This window comes from Aspergillus multicolor (genome assembly GCF_047715735.1).
Source record: "Aspergillus multicolor strain CBS 133.54 unplaced genomic scaffold BDW74scaffold_24, whole genome shotgun sequence".
Lineage (NCBI taxonomy): Eukaryota > Fungi > Ascomycota > Eurotiomycetes > Eurotiales > Aspergillaceae > Aspergillus > Aspergillus multicolor.
In genome coordinates this window covers 154,906-173,552 of record NW_027395975.1, presented here as the reverse complement: position 1 = coordinate 173,552, position 18,647 = coordinate 154,906, and the positions used below count along the sequence as shown (strand labels likewise).

Genomic DNA, 18,647 nt, shown 5'->3' with positions numbered 1-18,647 from the left:
CGACGCAGACGACGCCAGTGTGCGGCCGATGGCTGTCTCGCTGAGTCGCTGGAAGTGAGACAGCCGATAAGACTCGAAGAATCTAGTCGATGTTGCGGTGATGGTCAAGTTAAGTGATGTGTCAGATTAGAGCGACAGGGGGGAAGAAGCTGAAGGAAGAGGGTGTAGGGCAGCCCCAGCTGTATGGTCCACGAGGGAGCTTGGACCCATGGTATTTGTATGGTAGCATTGGTGCTCCATCTGGGTCTGGGTCTGGGTCTGGGTCTGCCTGCAGATATGCATAATTCATAACCACCTTTTGTGCCTCTTGATCGCCGGGTCAGCGCCCCGCCATGCCACCATCGAGCAGGGACCTCGAGCTTCCTGGGGCGGCGCCGTTGCTGACTTACACAGAGATGAAACACACTTCGGAGTTCTCAGTACATTCCTGCCGTGTCCTGTGCGCAACAAAGAGAAAAGCAATACGAGCAGCGCCCGACGGGAAACTCCACATATTACCTACTCCTGCCCCTGCTCCTGCCTCGATTCCTCGATGGCCTTGTTCCTACCTACAATTCAATTGCCGCCGGGTCAGCCTATACCACAATCAATAGAGAGCAAAGTGTCCGTTGTCTTGCGAGCACCGAGTCTACGTCAAAATGTGACTTCCTCTGTGTCGAGAGCTCACTAAGTCAGCGTCAGACGGACCCCGTACAACAAAAAAAACTCTAAAAGGCTCGAGCGCCGATCAAGGCAGCCAATGAGGTAAGCAGTATCAACAGAATGAGGGTAGCTACACACAAAGTGTATCGAGAACCCGGGCTGGTGCTGATCCTGTTGACGAGTGATTAATTGAGTACTCATCAAGGAGTCAGCACTATCAGTTACCATGGGAGATCTTAACTCCAGCGCCAGGGCGGGAAGATACCTAGATAGGTACTGATACTCCGGCCGATGTTTGGTTAAATGTGATGTAAGACGGGCCATTATTGGCAGATCGCTGGCAGGGATCTCTCTGACTATCGAAGATAAAGTTCGACCCCGTTCCGCGATGACAGCTGTCAGCTACCACCTTCCTGGAACACTTGACAGCCAGGCTTATCTGCGCAGGATCTATGGCTTATTTCAGGCGATAATTAGTTTTCAAGGACTGAACCCGCCCGAGACCGGTCGATCTGACATACCGTCTTCGATCGGCAAATCCCATGCAGAGAGCCCAGCTAGCACTACAGCAGGGACAGCTTTGGAGATATCAGTGCCGCAACATCACTGACTGGGAGAGGATCCTGTGCGTATCCAGATTCCATGTTCCATGCATCTCCCCGATGGGAAGATTGAGGTCGCCATCAGCCCCTACCCAGACTAATCATATATTAGAGTCCTGGGGTGACCTCAACATGCAGTCCTCACAATCCTATCCCTCTGGAACTCGTTTCTATTGCCTGCTTGAAACGCTGACAACAGCGACCGTGAAGTCCATTCCTAACTAATAGCAAGTAGCCGCACTGCAGCGACAGTCCCCACCATCATCAATGCAACTGTGAGAGCATATATTGCAAATCAGGCCGGCTGCCCAGTGAAGGACGCACGCGGTGACAAACGAGCGGGGTACAGGTAGAAAAGAAAACATACAGAAAAAGAAAGCTGTGATGTGAGTCTGACAGGTAACAAGAGTGATGTCTGCGTCTGTGCGGGAAGAAGCGATTATACGTTTGTGCTGGGCACACCTGAGAAGCCTTTGCTGAGCCTGCAGAAGCGTACTTGGTACTCTTGGTGCAGATGTCACATCGGAGCTCCCGGGTTCGCAGATCATTGGTCCCTTTGCTGTATGGTTAGGTACTCCGGGGTATGCACCTCCATGGGCGAGAAATGACGGCGGAGTCTTGCCTGCTACCATATGCGATTCTGTTCGCGACGGGGGATATACAATGCAGCGAGAGGAAGCAGAGGGCGCACCGGCGGACATACAGCGAGCTAAATGGAACGGTCAAACATAGGTCGAGGCGATCTTGATGTCGAGTTGATTTACCCAATCAAGGTCCCTGTCCCGGCCTCCAGCTCCAGCTCCAGCTCACTCAGCTGGCCCTCGAGCTCCCTGTAATCCTGCGCGAGCAATTACCTTTGGGTTATTGTGGTCGAATAAACTGTCCATCGCTTTCGTTGTCCTAAACAAGAGGCCCACGGGCATAATCATCTTCATACTCATACGAGACCTGGAGATACCAGTATCAGTACCATACTTAGACCCCCCAGCACGCCGGCATCAAGCACATCCGTGACCCGGCCGATGGCGCCACAATCGTGCAATCCGATAGGCCGGCCCCGGACTCAAGGCAACTGAAGGCTCGGCTGTCGTTGTACTCGTTGAATTAGAGGTTGGATTAGCGGCACAATCGCATGCTGCGTACATACATCGGCGTACCTACGAACCGGCTCGGCTGGGAAGTTATCCAGGACGGGAGGCCCGAGGTATCAGAGCAGAGCACCTTTATCCCGGACAACTACCTATCGCCCCCTCTAAGCAGACCCCTGAGGATACATGAATGGTATACATGTATGTAATCACGCCAGCCAACTCGTCCCGTAGAGCCATGAGTCCCTACTGCAGCAGAACCCCTCAAAGACCTCAAACTCCATCAAACTCGTATCCGGCTCGGACTTGTTGACTTCACAGGACGAATCGTCCGGAACCGGGTCCGTTCCCTCCCCATCTTCTTTGGTGGTGGCATAAGCTCGGAAGGAGTACCGCCCGTTCTCGGAGTCGAAGACATACGAGCGCGCTGTGGTCCGAAAAAGTGCGAAGGAGGTTCTGCAGACATGGCTGGTGAAAGGATATGGGGGGACGAGGGGGCTTACGGTTCGGTCTGTATTGAAAGATTAGAGTCAGATCAATTAGACAACAGGTAACAGGTTTATATAGGTATGATTTGAACTAACGACATTGAGAATGAGATCCTCGTAGTTTGGCTGCCCGTAGAGCGCCAGTTCCAGTGCGAGCGCGGTGTTTCCAAGGGCCAGGAGACCACAAAGGCTGGTGCAGGTGGGGAGTTTCATCGTCCAGAATTAGAATCGAAGAGGCTGCATAAGGCTCCCTGGGAGTGTCGATACCAAGTTCAATGTAGTGAGAGAAGGTTGTTTGATAGGCAATGACCTGTACAGCAGTGAAAGTGAGATTGGTATGAGGCAACCGCCTTATATACTCAACAGGGACCAGAGGCTGCTGTACCAGCACACCCTCGGAGTACGGAGTTACTTCGGTGGCAATGCCCAGCTGCAACACTGACGTCTGGAAACCTGCAAGCAGACAGTGGCCATATGTAAATGATCACTGAGAAAAGTGTGACACGGTGCGAGATGACGTCGAGATGGCGCTTTTATGTTTTCTTTTTCTTTTTTTTCGTATTCGCCTTTTGACCTAGGGTCAGAAAGCAGCCTGTTGTTGTTTTCAAATCATCGAAAGCAAACCCATTAGCAACAGTGGGAGAGCATTCTAGTTTTCTTCTAAAAAGTGTTGACGGATCAGAACATCCAAGGCCTGCAACGCATTCGACCCGTGTGCATCAGCAATAGTATGAAAGGTAGTGCGCCCAAGGACTTCATGAACAGCCGGGCAGTAAATAAAATTCTCGTGAAGAAACAAGATTATCCTGTCGTCATTCATGGCGCAATTGAGGCGGATCTTTATGGTGCGCAGGTTCAGGAAGGGTGTGTCCAGGGCATTGTATGTTTTTTACCTCCTCAAGCAAACCCTAGCAACGAGTAAGACTCAAAGCTCGCGAGGAAGTAGGCAATGTGTACCATTTTGCTCCATAAGCTCTGTGTATGACGCGTTCTTATATCCGTTTCAACCTGATATTCCCGCTCAACTTCTAGCTTCATGTTCGCAACATCTTGATTTATGTCGTCAAAGATAAGTCTCGAACCAAATGGTAACTTGAGATATTCATGAAGGAACCCCGGGTTCTGGGCACAGTGATTCTGTCCTTCGTGGGCGGCCGTACGCGTAGGTATCACGGCGGGTGAGATTGCTGTTATGGATGTCGGGCCCGATGAGGGACAGACTCTGCAATGTTTCCCCATGGCTGTCAAGAATTGCGTCGATAGCGCGCTCACACTGTTGATTATTCTGGCTCCCCGTTGAGTAGTGAACCTTTTCCAGGCCGTGGAGCGAGCTAATAAACGCCTATGCTGCGCCTTCGCCGTGGATTTGTCGTTCCTCGTGCTCCGTGAAGTAGGGATCGAACACGAGAGAAGTCAAGTATGAGAACTGGCACTCTTCTGCTACCGCCATGCGCAGGACGGCTTCGGAGACTCTCCATAGCTGCAGGGTGCGGAGGTGCGAGAAATGAATGTGGGAGTGTAGGGTTCGGAGGAATGCGGTGTTGTTGGTGCAGTTGATGCCGAGGCTGTCGAGTTGGATTCTTGAAATGAGGTGTAAGGAGCCGGGGAGGTTGAGGTTGAGCTCCTCGTACTTTTTGCGCTTGACGGTTATCGTCCGTGAAGAAGCCGTGCCATCTAGGTCCGTTCTCGGTAATGCGTTCGAGTATGGGGATGTCGATGTCAAAGTGTTGGTCTCGTTGCTGATGTGTACATGCTTTACGTGTGGAGCAAAGCTTGACGATCTCTAGAAATGCTTCCTGGTTGAATTCGAAACATCCTTAGCCGTGGTTAGAGTGAGACTGACGACGATGGTGGTGAGTTCTGGTGATGTTGCTGGACTAAGCTTGTGAATATCAATATTGCGCTGCTCGTCGAGATACTTGTCGTAGTGAAGACACCGGGTTTCAAAGAGCATGTTGTGTAATTTGCAAATTTCCTTCGGCATGTTCAAGATAGGGATGGCGGGGAGTAAGGTCCAGCAAGCCCAGATGGAATCCTCGAGGGCAGTAAGTAATTCAAGCAGACTTGGCAAAGCGTCCCAGGCGTTGTGATGAGGAAAACGGTCAGGTCGACCATGGTCCATCCGCGGTCCTCGACGACGTGCCCGAGGAGGCAGAGTTCGACTGGGCCGATGTCGTCGGGTTCGATAGCGACGTCGTCGATTATGCAATTGCTTCGCTGGCCTATAACAACGCTGAGGACGACGTAGATCTTGAGAACCTCTTCGCCGGACTTTGGCAGCTCTTTCCTGGTTTCGGCAAATGGGCGCAGCGCGAGTTGTAGTTAGACCCATATCAGTATCAGTTGTATGAGTAATTGATCCTTTGGTGTATGAGATACCCATTGCTAACCTGTATATAATTTCATTCGTTGTTCTTCATCCCCCTGGAATGTTCGATGCCGAGCTAGTCTCGAATAGAGGAATCATTTGTCAGACGTCTATTACCAAGCTTGATAACAGTAGCATACATCCGACCATGGTCGGGAAAAAACCAGTCCCTGGATTAATGACTCTCGCTACCTACCTATATAGAGCCCAGCTCCAGCCATGAGTGTAGGATCAGAATATACAGTCTTGTCTTGTATCAAGGCATGGATAGTATCGTATAATAGGTAAACTGTACCTAGGGTCATTATCCATACACTTCATAACACCGTTACACTTGAACTTTCCCTGGGCCAGGTCAGGTCTAGGTACCTCTCTTCTAGGTACCCATCAACGCCCTTTATCTCTACAACACTTTTGATCCATCCCGCCATCGTCATCGATACCGCCCGATCTCCCTCTCAATCCGCAACATACTCCCGGGCCACCACTCTCCGTCACCCTCGCCCTCTGCATCCGCGATTCCATTCCTATTCCCAGACACCGATAACGAATCCGAAGTAAAAAACCGGCTCACAAACCCATCCCCAAACGCCACCACCATCCCCGAAAGCGTGATATGCGGCAGTTTCCCAATCCACCAGCTCTCTGCCCCGACGAGGATCATGAGCACAGACCAGTGCGCGTAGATGTCTAGGGCGAGGGTTTGTTCGACGTCTAACTCGAGCTCCCCTCCTGATGGTGACGGTGAGTGTTTGTTTTGGGGGTGTGACGGCCCCTCAAGACGCCGGTCTAACAGCGGGAGCACGAAATCGAGGTATGCGCTTGGTGCATGGACCAGAAAGCTTAGGAGTGGGCGCGTCATGTGCCCTGTTGAGGAGGGGGTTGAGGGGCGGGCTGTGAATTTTGCGAGCCATGTGGGCACTTGAGGGAGGGTTGGCATGAGGGTCATTGAGTCTGGTAAGGCGGGTGGAGACAGGGGATCGGTTGGAAAGACCCCGTTCCGGAGGTGGGTGAGGATCGTGAAGGCTTCGGCGCAGGCTGATAATGCACCTGCACTTGGACTGGTGGTTTGAGTATGGGGGTGAGGGTGGGTGTAGAGGGCGGAATCAACCCGGGATTGCAGTTTCGCGAAGGCGGGTGCGCTGGTCGTTTTAATGAGGTGGTACATTGGGTGTGTGTGCGATGGCGGGAGAGAGAGTGTTGGTGAAGTTGGGATGGAGGTGTAGTCGTCCATTGAGTCGAGGGCTTCTGGCGTTGTGATTTCAAATTGATGGTGTGAAGGAGTTGGAGTTGTAACTGGACTGGTGGCAGCAGCCAAAGCCCGAATCGTCGCGCTGATCCCCCTCGAAATAACAATTACATCTCGCGGGGTTGAATTCAGCCTCTTCTGCACTGGCCCTGGCCCTTGCGCTGGGTTCTGGAACGGCTGCTGCTGCAGCTGGCTCCCCGTCCGATTCGAAATCCAGTGATTGATCTGCTGCGCGGACGTAACAAACGGAACAAGGAGCGGCGGTGCACCGAGTAATGGTTCAGCCGTTGCAGCGCTCGGTCGCGAGACGAGTTGGCGCAGTCTCTCGCTGGCGAGATTATAGTGGCGGTACCCCGTCATTAGGATGGTGGTCACGGTGCCGACGTCCGGCGGGGGGTCCGCGTATATCATGTCGCAGGCCATGCAGGCGGCGGAGAGAGCGAGCAGCGAGTGGTAGACTGTTCTGCTTTTTAGGGCTAGAGTGGGGAGGCAGATTTGGAGGGCGCGGTGGTCGGTGACGTTGCAGGTTAAGTTGTGACTTGTGTGTTGGAGGTAGTGGTGGTAGAGGGCTGTGTCGGTGGTGTCGATGGGGATCGTTGGGGGAGGGCTGAGTTGGGGTGGAGGGGAGAGGGAGAGGTGCGAGACTGGGAGAGAGATTTCAAAGAGGAGGGGTGATGGGGAGAGGCCGCTGCGGGGGCTCGGGGTTGGCAGGGAGATTGATAGCTGGCTTTGGCTTCTGGTGTGTTCTGGGGCAGCTGGGAGGTGTGTTGGCGGGGAAGTCGAGGCGTAGATGCATTTCTGCATTGTGAGGATGCATCGCGAGCAGGATGGTTTGGTTTCGTCGCACTGCGGTCGTCAGTACAAGCCCTATCACTGTGGGAGTAGGTGCGCACCTTAATCCTCCTCCGCTTACACTCCGCACAGCCATTCCTCGACTTGCGATGGCGACGGCGCGGGCGGAACTTGGCTTGTGCTTCTGGGGTCATCATCACGTTCATTCTTTATATTGCTTGAAGAATCTGATACAAACGAAGCTATCGCCAGCGAGGAGAGGCAGAGGATTTAAAGATAAGTGGGCACCTCAGCCCTGTGCTCAGCCGCGCCCGACTCTGCAGCCAAGACCTGGAATGCCAAGACTTGATTTCAAATTGTGTCTCTGCTGGTCCAATCAGCGATCAGCACTGATGAGTTAGGGCTAGGCACAGCCCCCGCGCCGATCTATTCCAAATTGTGTTGTCCAGACATGGTTCACCGACTTTCTCCACATGAGGTCTGGACAGTAGACACCCCGGACAGGGCAGTACTCGTGATGTCAATGATTGATAAGGGTTGAAGGTTCGTGAGGCTGAGGATGCGGACCCTTGCTGCGAGCCGGGCCCGGACAGCCACGTTACTGGGTCCTTCAGTGCAACGTTGCTAACCAGAAGTCTAGATATGATTCATCGTGCTCGGGTCTCTGGGCTCCGCAGCCCGAGTTGCAGTAGCCAATGTTACAGCCTACTGAAATTGTCCTGCAGTCTTCCTAAGTAAGTTAATTCATACGACGGTGACTCTTCAGAATGGTTGACGGCGTAGATTCCCCGTCCTGCAACTGAATACAAGGGTGGGTGCAGATTATACTGATACCGAGGTAAGGTATTGAACCCTAGCTCTATCTCACTCAGATTCCAACCAGACTGTCACTAATATACATGAACAATCAAGGATACGTCAACCCCTCCTCACAAATCTGCTGAAACACCTCTTCTGTATGCTCAACAATCCTCTCAACCGCGGCCTCCCCCCTCTTCGCGCTGATCTTCGCATGTTCGGGAAACACTTCCCCATCCCAACTAACCCAGTAACACCCACTCCCCTGGCTGCCATCACTCCCAATCGCCACCTCTCCCTCTCCATTCTCATTCCCATCCCCATCCCCATCCCCGTTCTTATTTCGAGCGGAGAACCTCGCACTCGTCGCCGCAAACAAATGCCTCTCCCCACTCTCCTCAACCCCCAGCATAAACGGCTTCAACACAGCCCTAAGTACCGCCCTACTCACCCGTCCACCCGGAACATCCCTCAGAATCCCTGTATCAACTCCACTCGGATACGCGTGCAGAAACGACGTCCCGGGGTTGATTTGCGCCATGCCCTCCAGGAAGAAGTTATTCATCAGCGATGCGTGGTGCCCGCATTTCGTTAGGCTGAAGGACCGCTTGAGGCTTAGGTCATCGTAGTCGAGCATCGGCTTGCCGAGACCGAGAATTGAGCCCCGGATTGAGACGAGGGGGTCCAGGACGGAGATTACGCGGGAGAGCTTCGCACCTTGCCCTCTATTTGTAGAGCCAGAATCAGGGGCGGACGGGGAGGAGGAAGCAGCCGCAGCCGCAGCCGCAGCCGTAAGAAGCGGCAAGAGATTCTGAACAAACCTCATCCGCGCATAATAATGCAGCACGAACTTTCTATCTAGCCCTTCGAGTGTCTCATCGCGCCCCTTGAGCGTCATGTACCCGGGCGTCATGAAGAGGATGTTCAATTTTTCCTCTTGTTTCTTGATTTCTTCGCAGACATTGTCGACGTTTCGGAGGAGTGAGATATCGGATTGCAGGAATGTAGCGCGCGCTTCGGGGTTTAGCGTTTTTATTGTTTCTATTGCGGATGTTGCGGCGGGTTGGCTGCGCCCGATTAGGTAGATCCTGGGCGCGGTGGTGTGCCGCGCAAAGCTTAGGGCTGTGGAAAGGGATATGCCGGATGTTCCGCCTACTATCATGGTCATAAGCTATTAGCTGGGTACCTAGGTTAACTGTGGGTGGTAGGTGGTAGGGTAGTACCGAATACAGCGACAAGGCCCGGGCCTAGGGATTTGAGGGTGGCGTTGTGGGCGTGGACGGTTGAGAGGGAGACCATCTTGTTTTCTTTAGACTAAGGTATGATGGGAAGAAGGTACAGAGGATTATTGGGAATGGGGATGGAGTTATATAGCGGTTGGTGGCTGATGTCACGCAAGAATGTGGCTGACGAGAGCCACCAGAACGATCAAAACGATCATCACAACAATGACTAGGTATCGCAACATTGATGAAAACAAACACAAGGAAGCTCCTCTATCAACTAGAAATAAGCAAAAACGCCTTTCCATACTAATACACCCCGCAATCACCAAATCCAGCCCTAACATTGATATCCCTACAGTGCATCACTGGTAATCCACCTTCTCCAGCTCGCGATACTACGCCAACCACTCATCAGCCTCACTCATCAGACGCAAAAGCCACTAGCAAAGCTTAACATTTACATACTATCGGCAGCGTTCCCGTCCGCTCATAGGGCGGGGGTGCGTCCACCCTCAGGCTTAAGCTTAGCCTCTCCGCCTGTTGTTGAGCCTCTTCCCGAGACCGCCGCCGCTCGTGCCAGTATGAGCGACTCAGGATATTCTTCTTGGGCGATGGGTGGTTTTCGACGCTGGAGGTCTCGCTGTCGGTGTCTGTGGTGGTTTCGGTAGTTTCGGTGGGGAGAGAGCCGATATCGTGGAGTTGATGTTGGGTCTTCTTCTTCTTCTCGTGCTCGTCGACGCACTTGATGGCGATGAAGATCGCGCCGATGAGGAGGAGGGATGCCATTCTAGCTTAACTCGACAGGAGATTAAAAGGTTATTGGTTATTGGTAGATGAAGTAGAGAAGGATTCGTTGTTAGGATGATTGATTGATACTGCAGGGGTGTCCTTATCCTGCTACTGAGGAAACCATATATATACCCCGTCAATAGCGGCGCAGTTAAGGCGCAGTCGCAGACCCCAATTCCAAATTGCATCCATACTTTCTCGAGGCTATACATCGTATGCGCGTGTATTTGGTAGGGCTGAGATGACTATGGCACTGATTCTCGGCATGACTCCGTTCGTGATCGTATCCCGTATCCGTCAGTCTGCAAGCATCCCGTGCCAAGCCCCGTGGAAGAGCGTAACCGTGTGCGTAAGCGTAAGCGTAAGCGTATGCGTATTCGGCAGCAGCGCCCCGAACACGCTGTGGAGACTATTCAGCGATAGCGCGGGTCTAGCCGGCCGGCCTAGACTCTGGGCACGATCGCTCCTTCCGCGGAAGTATGCGCCCGCCAAGTCAACGCCAACCGTCACTACCCGTCAGTATTACTCAATCCACCCATCCCATTATGACCTAGACTACGGAGTACAGCACTATCGTCCGGCATGACCCTCGAAAACGACCTCGCCCTGCTCATAACCGGCGGCGCGGTCGGCGCCCTCGCATACCACATCGGCGGCGGGCACCTGCCTGTTTTTCTGCTGCTGGTCCTAGCGCGCCTGCACGATACCGCAGACGATCCACGTCTTCCACGAGATATACGGCGGGCGTTGGGGAAGAGTATGACATGTAACCGCACTTGTTAGCGGGAGGTATATGCGGGGCTGGGTTATGAGGGAGAGGGACAGGCGCATGAGCCGCTGGACGGGGATGCGTTCTACGGGATACCAGATACACTCAACTCAGATACTCGACCGGGGACGGTACTGAGGTTAGTTCCGCATAGCGATTTATCGGATTACACCATCCCAAGCGGCCTGAGCATGTCGAGGCTCATGTATGCGTCGCAGAGTCTAAACGGGACCGTTGTGCCGGTCTCGGCGTTCGTGCTGTGGCCGTATATGCCGTTCAACTGCACCAGTAGTGATTCAGATTACGCAGAGTCTAGTGGAGGACCGAAATTTCCAATCGTCGCATGGGCCCACGGCTCCACGGGCCTCTTTGCCCCCTGCGCGCCGAGCAACTATCGCGCCCTGCAGAATAACTTTATGACCGTCTACAGTCTCGCACTGGAGGAGTTTGCCGTCGTTGCAACAGACTACGCGGGTCTAGGCGTGAATACACTCCCGCACGGAGAACAAAGCCATGCGTGGCTCGCTGGTCCAGCTGGTGCAAACGATGTCGCGTATGCGATTAAAGCGGCGAGAACGGCCTTTCCGGATCATTTCGAGGCAGACGGACCCTTCGTCACGACGGGCCACTCACAGGGCGGACATGTTGCCTGGGCGTTTACGGAGCGGATGGTGACGCATATTATCGCTGGGTATCGAGGCTCGATTGCGATTTCGCCGCCGACGGATGTGGTTGAGTGGGTGCGGCGCGCGCAGAGGGCTGTAGATCTGGGCACGCACTCTTCTACAGACCAGTTACCACCCTGGGTCTAGGGCGGCCTGAATCTCCAGCACAGACTTATAGCAGGCATCACGGCTGTTTATCCAGAATATAACTACGCTGGTATGAGCGAGACCTCGTATGACCAGTGAGCCCAAAGTCAGAAAGAATTGGACGAAGAACCACCACGTCAAGAAGGGGGCGAAGGCTGTCGCGGTCAGCGGGAAGAGGATCGCAGGACCGCTGCTCGTCATCGTCGGCGAAGAGGATGTCATTCCGATCGGCATGCTGCGTGATGCTGTGGAGAGGACGTGTAACATTCGCAAGAACCGCGGGCAGAGTGTGCAGCTCGTTGTGTATCAAGGGGTCGGCCATTTCCCCGTGATCCAGGCAGTCGAGCGTTGTGGATGGAGTGGGTTAAAGAGCGGGTTAGCGGCGCTGCCGACGAAAGCGGCTTGACGAATAAGAGTGATATTCAAAAGGGAGGACAGAGTCGATAGGAGAAAGAGAGCGCCATGCACGTGCAAGCTGCAGTTCCGGCCTTACGGACACAGTGGCCAAACACCCCCAGCGTATCAGACGGGGTGATCAGGGCACTAATGTATGGTGGGAAAGAAGAAGTTAGACGGGTTCCGAACCAGTGCGGGATCGAGAGGGTTGTGCAGGGCCTCAACATTAATTCCACCGTGCATGGGACGCTGCCGAAGTGGCTGTTGGGTTCGGCGATGAGGGGGGAGGAGTGGAAATATTCGATGTAGTTGGGTCGCTATTATTTGTGAGAGTCAAGGGACATTAAATGGGGTAGAGGTGCGTTGCTCGAGAGCTCGCTATGGTAAATACGCTTGTCGGAGAGAGCGTTGTATGGTATGGCATCCTTTCTTCATGTAGAGAGCCCCAGGCTATAGAGATATGATATGGGGAGAATCCAAGCCAAATTCTTACATCCGGGAGACGGTATCCGAGTCCAGAGCCAGAGAGTAGGTATGGCACCTAGACCTAGACCTAACTCTCAGAAAAGTACCATAGCACCATAGCACCATAGCACTCCGAGCATGAAGCAAAACCCCGAAGAAAAAGAAGCAGAATAAACTGTAAAGAGCTGCGATTATCTAAACGAAACGAACTAACCAGTCCTAAATACACTATCTCTCCTATCCCCCTTCCAATCCCTTTTCAGTCAAAGGTTACTCCTACTCCGCCTGCTTACTCCTCCTGCTTCTGCTCTGCGGTCGGCGCCGGCGCATCAAGCGGCTTCGACAGACCCACGCGGTCCATGGTGCTGGTGTACTTGATCCCACCGTTGACGCGGTCCTCGGAGACGACGAGGTCCTTGCGGTTTGTGTCGACGAGAAGGCGGATTAGGTCGGGGCGCATGTAGTGGCCGCCCTGGTGCTTGTGTTAGTATAGCTTGCTTTTGAGGGAATGAGGAGGGGGGGAGAAGGGTGAGAGGGTTTGAGGGAGGGGGGACGTACAAAGTCAGCGAGGCTCTTGGTGAGATGGATTTCATCGAGGTCGATCTGTCCGTTCCAACTCGTTAGCTCATTCCACCAACCACCTCTATCCGTAAATAGAGTTGGAAAGCTGGAGGGAGTGTGTGCGTACATCAACATAAAGCAAACCCTGGAAATCCTTCGCGGGATGCGGAACGAGGTTCTGTCCGTCGGGCGCGAAGATGCGACCGTGGCCGTTGTAGATGTTTGGGTCCTCGAGGGGCTTGCCGGGGGGCGTGTTTAGCTTGATGCCCTCCTCGGTGATGGTTTGCCAGGGGGCGAGCGTGTATGTGCCTGTTTCAATGGCGTAGGCGGGGGTTACGAGCTACCGCGTTATCAACAACCATTTATGAATCAAGGTGAAGGAAAGAAAGGGGAGAGCTGGTAGGTGCTTACGTCGCAGTTCGCCTCGGCGACATTCGTGTACGGGTCCGGGTACTTGAGCGTCTCCTTGCCCGGGTACAGCGGCCACGCGGCAACGTGCACCTGTTCGCCCAGGGAGGCCGCATAGCTCTTCATGAACGGGTTCATGTTCTCCCAGCAGTTGAGGTGTCCCAGGCGGCCGATCTCCGTCTGCACGACGGACTGCGTGGTGTCGCCGGTGCCGTCGCCGAAGACGAGGCGCTCGACGTGCGTGGCGCGGATCTTGCGGCGGTGGTTGAGAATCTCGCCGGTCGGGGAGATCAGGATCTGCGTGGTGTATAGACTGGCCAGGTCGACTTCGGAGTAGCCGAGGGAGACGAAGATCTTGTTGGCGCGGGCGGCTTCGCGGATGCGCCGCATTTCGTCACTGTCGTTGGGGAGGGAGTTCTCGCGGTATTTTTTGAGCAACGGGAGGGATTCTTGGTAGTTCACTTTCCACATCCAGTAGGGGTAGCCGGGGATCCCTGAGCTGTTAGTAAGGTGCTGAGGGGATAGTGGGAAGGAAGCGTACAGAGCTCGGGGAAGGCGATGAACTTGCAGCCATTCTCGCCGGCCTCGTTGATCCAGTGGATGGTGCGGCGGACGGACTCCTCGAGGTTGAACCAGCCGGGCTCGGCGTTGACGGCGGCGGCCTTGTACTTCTTGAGGACGGGAGGCATTTTGGGTGGAAGTGGAAGAGGGTTGATATTCTGGGAAGAATAAAGAGATTCGAAGCTTAGAAGCGAAATGAGAATCGAACTGATGGTCGGAGTGATGATGGATGAAAAGCCGGAGACCATCGTGCATTTATATACTTCATCTCCCTACCTTACCTTCATCTTGTTCTTCATAGTAGGCCAGTCATCCAACCGGCTCGGCCTCTGTATTCGACTCGGCCTCTGAGTATGGCGTGGTGCTACCCCGGGATTTGGAATTGGAGACGCAGGGCTTTGATCTGATACGGAGTGGGTCAGCACCAGACCCCGATTCTGCAGTGACAGCCGCAGCTGCCAGCAGCCTTAGCAAGGCTTACCTGCGGGGCGTCACCGTAGACTTCCGGCCCGTTCCGCTGCACCAAGTGTGTAACCGTTGGATGGTGAGCACGTCAGCCGGGATCTGCTTTGCCGGAGTACAGGACGGCAGACGGCGGAAGGGGGTACACGGCATGAGTTTCAGAGTCATACGAATTGCAATAGGAGCCATATCGGCCGGAAAGCTGCTATCAGCGTCTGCAGTGGCGTTACACGGCTTCGGGAATGCCGTGCATGATCTGATCAGAGGCACCAAACCCCGGATTGATTTCTTATCTTCAAATCCCGGAGGACGGGAGTGTCTGTTGGGAAACAGTGACCGCAACGCTGGTAGACCAGGCCCGAGTCTCCACGGACTTGGTAGAAACTCTATCACCGTAAACTCCAATCGTACGTTTCGCCGCCTTATGCAGTGTCAACTTTTGGGATCCGACTTTTGGCCAAGGAGGGATGTATCGGGCGAGGCTCGGTGTATGAGATACATCTCAAATGCTAACACAAAGAACTTCTATAATGCCAATCAACTAGCCAACATGAGACGTCGATATCGCAAACAAAGACAAGGTCTTGAGAACTGGGCCAGTGAGACGAGCGACCATGGCTATCCGGATCGCGCCTTCCGCCGTGGAATAATACCTGTCAGGTAGGTACCCGGGTAGGTATACATTATCCATCCTCAATGCCTCAGAATGAGGCGTAATGATTCAACAATGCTATCGCTATGTTTTGTTGTTGATGTTGCCAAGTTTGTACCTTGGACTCCGATCCAATAGTTGCTCTAGCTTTTGTATTCCGCGCTCATCTGGAGTCTGGTTATCCAGAATATATAATATATAACTGTGGATTCGAGTTCATTGATAACGCACAGCTACGCAAAATTGAGAAAGGCAGGATATTCTCTCTTCCAATGCTCATCCAAAAACAAGCTTTCAAGTTGTCCACGTCGACTGCCTTTGTCCATCTTAGACTTCGACCCTGGTCTCAAGCCCACCTCAGGAAATCCGCCTGCTCACTCAATAGAGCCCGGTCCGGTGCGCAATCGGATAGTTATCTAATGTCTATGGCTAGAAGTATATAAATCGTGGAATTTATTGTATTCGTGGGCTGCCTGTTGACCATTTGGTACCCATACAAGCTGTTTTCCCCCCTCCCCAGTCGGTCGAGCCTGTATGGATCTCCATTATGTCTATCCCCCGTATTCTGTAACATCTTCGTCAAAGTGCTTTGCCTTGACAGCATTCAGCTTCTCCTACACATATCACCCCGTCGGAGGCCAATCTCAATCACCTCAAGGCACAAACGCACTATCCACACAAGGCGGCACAAAAATATCCAAGTCCTGCGGATACCTCCTCCCATCCGGAGCACTTACATCAACCCGATTCGCCGCGGGTCCCTGCCCATTACTATAGATGAACGTGAAGGGCAGAAATTCGCCGGCTGTCAGGGTGTACGTGACATAGTTATCCACGCCCTGAATAGCAATCGGCACCGCAGCACCATCGACGTTGCTATCGGCGTAGCTTGCGTATGCTTTAGAGCCACCCCACCAGTGGCCCGCGTTATCTTGCCAGTTCGCGGTCTCTGAGGCGATCGGTGAGTGCACAATATAAGACCCGGCAACTCTGGCAAAAATGAAGCCCTGGAATACGACGGTCCATTGGGAGCAATCGGTTGCGGAGGCTTGGCCGGGGAGTTGGCAGAGCGGGGCGCCGGTCGGCCAGTTGGGGGACTCGAAGTTTATGTTGCGCGTTAGGCCGGAGGTGTAGAAGGATAGGTTGCCGTTCCAGTCGGATGTGCTGTATCCCCCACCTCCCAGGCCGGTGGTGTCGGTGTTGTAGTTGTAGTCGTTTAGGTATTGGTAGTAGTTTAGGCCTGGTTTCGTTAGTATCTCGGTATAGGAAGGGAAGGTGTGGAGGGGAGGTGTTAGATGAGCATAGTTGGACAAGGAAAGGGGGGTGAAGAGAAAAAGACACTAAAGGAATCTTTAGGGTCTAGCAAAGGGCCGGCTTGTTAGACGTACCGTTGTAACTAGTCGGTGTGGGCTGCACCCATGTCTCGGTCACCGTTCGCGTTGAGATAGGAGTTGTTGTTACAGTCGAGATGCCGGTTGCCGTAGTTGTGACCGTGCGGGTCCTGGAACATAGGTCCGTTAGCAAGGCCATTAAGTAACGAGATACACGCCATGACATGCTTCAAGTCAGTAAGAGGACGGGTGCATACGTAAGAACAAAGTCCCCCCTCAACCCTCGTGCAAGGTCCATTCGACACCGTCGGCCGTATGATTGTCACTCTTGGACATAAGGTAGGCAGAAGAGTTGGAACAGTGATCTGGGGCTTTGCGTCCCGGGCAGCAAGCGTTCCAGCATTACTTCTGCCTCCAAGGCCCAGGGATGGATACGCTGTGAACGTTGTTGCGGTGCTGAGACAGGTTACGGCCGTCGGGGTGTAGACTGTAGTTCGGCTTTGGGTTATAGAGATCTATGAGGAGTCAGTAGGGCAAAGAGTAGGTACGGAATGAAGTGGGCTTACGCTTGTGGGAGCGGTTACGGTCGTCGTGCTTGAACCCTGAGACCAGCAAGATTAGTGGAAGAGCTCTTAAGAAACGAAAAGAGATAACAGAACGTTGACTTGCATACCGAAGTCACAGTGCTAGTCGAGGTGACGGTGTAAGTTCCTCCGAGTGAGAAGGTAGTGGTTGATGCGCAGAACAGCCAGGGGAAGGGTAGGGTTGGGAGGAGTTGAGCGGTGCATGAGGTAAGGAGCAGGAGAAAGACAATGAGTTGCTTCATAGTGAAGAGACAATGTTTTAAGCTTGTCCTGCAGTGATTGATCTTCGGTGCTGAGCAGAATTAATACTCGGATTGGGGGAGAGATGAAGGCCTATTTATGTCCCCGTCATTCATATTGACCATCGCAATGCTATCCATTTCTCTAGAGGGGAAACTCCATCGACTATCTCCGCGGAACCATCAGTGTGCCGTTACTGGGGTGTCTTGCATAGACGTAGATGTGCATTCAGCCAGCCATGCTCGCCTTCAACACTACCCAGTCCGGATTGAAATCATCGAGTCCGATGCTCGGCCAGCCTTAGCAATAGTGAGTTACCTGAATAAAGGACCATCGGCCAGGAGAATCTCTCTTTAAGATACTATAATATGTCAAAGCTTCCTTAAGACCACGGTCAGTCTGGTGTTAAGCAAATGGGAGGGAACTGCGTACCTTTGTGGCCTAGAGTAAATGGCCTACTTTGGGCTCTGGAAAAGAATGTATACTCCGGATCCAAGCCCACTACCAAACGACTGCAAGCAAACCCTACCTCAGCTTGGCCTCCTATCAGGCGCCGCATGCATCACGACGCCGGATGTGCCTTCACCTGCAGATATGCATGGGCGGGATATGCAGTCGCAGCAGTCAGCTAGCCACGAACGCCCCCATGGATGTTTGCTGCTTCCAGCTTCGAGATCCCAAGACGATTTTCTCAGGCAGCGGCTATCCCAGACCGCTGGGCGGGTCGCATCACAACTTCCATTACACACAATCCTTGGCCAATACCCCAAGAATAAAATCCCCAAATCGGTAAGAGTTCGAGGGATCACTAGAAGAACGCCATGAATGGAAAACTTGGAGGTGTATTTGCTAAAATCTCACCTGCAGCAACCCCTGCAGAATCACGAACACGAATGCGCGGAGCGGGTGGTCATCTGCGCAGTTGTACTACCCACCTTGCAGAGGTCTAGCAGAAGAGTTAGCAGTGGTTCTCTGCAATGCTGTCTAAGGGGTCGGAAGTGTATTCCGTGCAATATCGATTCCGACCGGGATGGTATGGCTGGACATAGTCTTGGGAATAGGGTGCTGTCAGCTCAATTTCAGTTGTATTGCTAGCGTATGGAGAATGGTTCTTTGCAAGATGGCGGTCGTTCGGAAGACGTGATGTAGCTTTTTCGATCCAGCTTGGTGGCATCTCTCATTCCTTGACAAGAGGTGATTCGAATGGCCGTTGGCAGCCCAATGCCAGCGGAAGTGGATAGCATCATGAGAGCAGACAATCTCAGGAGTCCAAAGTCCTTGGGCTCTTAGCATAAGCAGTGTTCCCGATCTCCGCCTTTGGTCTGTATCTGTATCAGCGCCAATGGTGGAGGGTGCAATCCGCG

At 53.3% G+C, this 18,647-nt stretch overlaps 9 protein-coding genes across 9 annotated transcripts; 2 read left to right on the top strand and 7 right to left on the bottom strand.

Annotated features, from left to right (window-relative positions):
• Positions 1-2,074: 2,074 nt before the first annotated feature.
• Positions 2,075-2,843, bottom strand: BDW74DRAFT_158376 (uncharacterized protein). The gene has a single exon (XM_073725306.1). The coding sequence runs from the start codon at positions 2,796-2,798 to the stop codon at positions 2,616-2,618; it is 183 nt and encodes a 60-aa protein (XP_073581063.1). The 5' UTR covers positions 2,799-2,843; the 3' UTR covers positions 2,075-2,615.
• A 1,319-nt stretch (positions 2,844-4,162) lies between these two features.
• BDW74DRAFT_180838 (uncharacterized protein) lies at positions 4,163-4,774 on the bottom strand (the record flags this gene model as incomplete). Its single annotated transcript, XM_073729843.1, has 2 exons — positions 4,163-4,573; positions 4,634-4,774. 2 exons carry the CDS (start codon positions 4,772-4,774, stop codon positions 4,163-4,165), a joined length of 552 nt encoding a protein of 183 aa, XP_073581062.1.
• An 847-nt stretch (positions 4,775-5,621) lies between these two features.
• On the bottom strand, positions 5,622-7,435 carry BDW74DRAFT_180836 (uncharacterized protein; the record flags this gene model as incomplete). Its single annotated transcript, XM_073729842.1, has 2 exons — positions 5,622-7,283; positions 7,331-7,435. The coding sequence occupies 2 exons, from the start codon at positions 7,433-7,435 to the stop codon at positions 5,622-5,624; spliced, it is 1,767 nt and encodes a 588-aa protein (XP_073581061.1).
• Positions 7,436-8,136: 701 nt separating this feature from the next.
• On the bottom strand, positions 8,137-9,326 carry BDW74DRAFT_186876 (uncharacterized protein; the record flags this gene model as incomplete). Its single annotated transcript, XM_073731337.1, has 2 exons — positions 8,137-9,182; positions 9,251-9,326. 2 exons carry the CDS (start codon positions 9,324-9,326, stop codon positions 8,137-8,139), a joined length of 1,122 nt encoding a protein of 373 aa, XP_073581060.1.
• A 289-nt stretch (positions 9,327-9,615) lies between these two features.
• BDW74DRAFT_180834 (uncharacterized protein) lies at positions 9,616-10,039 on the bottom strand (the record flags this gene model as incomplete). The annotated part of the gene is made up of 2 exons (XM_073729841.1): positions 9,616-9,648; positions 9,719-10,039. 2 exons carry the CDS (start codon positions 10,037-10,039, stop codon positions 9,616-9,618), a joined length of 354 nt encoding a protein of 117 aa, XP_073581059.1.
• Positions 10,040-10,289: 250 nt separating this feature from the next.
• BDW74DRAFT_180833 (alpha/beta hydrolase family protein) lies at positions 10,290-11,623 on the top strand (the record flags this gene model as incomplete). The annotated part of the gene is made up of 3 exons (XM_073729840.1): positions 10,290-10,557; positions 10,611-10,799; positions 10,860-11,623. 3 exons carry the CDS (start codon positions 10,290-10,292, stop codon positions 11,621-11,623), a joined length of 1,221 nt encoding a protein of 406 aa, XP_073581058.1.
• Positions 11,624-11,711: 88 nt separating this feature from the next.
• BDW74DRAFT_180832 (uncharacterized protein) lies at positions 11,712-12,029 on the top strand (the record flags this gene model as incomplete). Its single annotated transcript, XM_073729839.1, has 1 exon — positions 11,712-12,029. The coding sequence occupies one exon, from the start codon at positions 11,712-11,714 to the stop codon at positions 12,027-12,029; it is 318 nt and encodes a 105-aa protein (XP_073581057.1).
• Positions 12,030-12,760: 731 nt separating this feature from the next.
• Positions 12,761-14,142, bottom strand: BDW74DRAFT_186874 (carbon-nitrogen hydrolase family protein; the record flags this gene model as incomplete). The annotated part of the gene is made up of 5 exons (XM_073731336.1): positions 12,761-12,956; positions 13,043-13,087; positions 13,173-13,385; positions 13,457-13,947; positions 13,995-14,142. The coding sequence occupies 5 exons, from the start codon at positions 14,140-14,142 to the stop codon at positions 12,774-12,776; spliced, it is 1,080 nt and encodes a 359-aa protein (XP_073581056.1). The 3' UTR covers positions 12,761-12,773.
• Positions 14,143-15,781: 1,639 nt separating this feature from the next.
• Positions 15,782-17,285, bottom strand: BDW74DRAFT_180830 (uncharacterized protein; the record flags this gene model as incomplete). Its single annotated transcript, XM_073729838.1, has 5 exons — positions 15,782-16,368; positions 16,517-16,629; positions 16,895-16,974; positions 17,026-17,061; positions 17,133-17,285. The coding sequence occupies 5 exons, from the start codon at positions 17,283-17,285 to the stop codon at positions 15,782-15,784; spliced, it is 969 nt and encodes a 322-aa protein (XP_073581055.1).
• Between the last annotated feature and the right edge of the window lie 1,362 nt (positions 17,286-18,647).

Bases quoted from the DNA above. Each gene is read 5' to 3' on its own strand.
- BDW74DRAFT_158376 (XM_073725306.1), bottom strand. From the start codon at position 2,798: ATGTCTGCAGAACCTCCTTCGCACTTTTTCGGACCACAGCGCGCTCGT.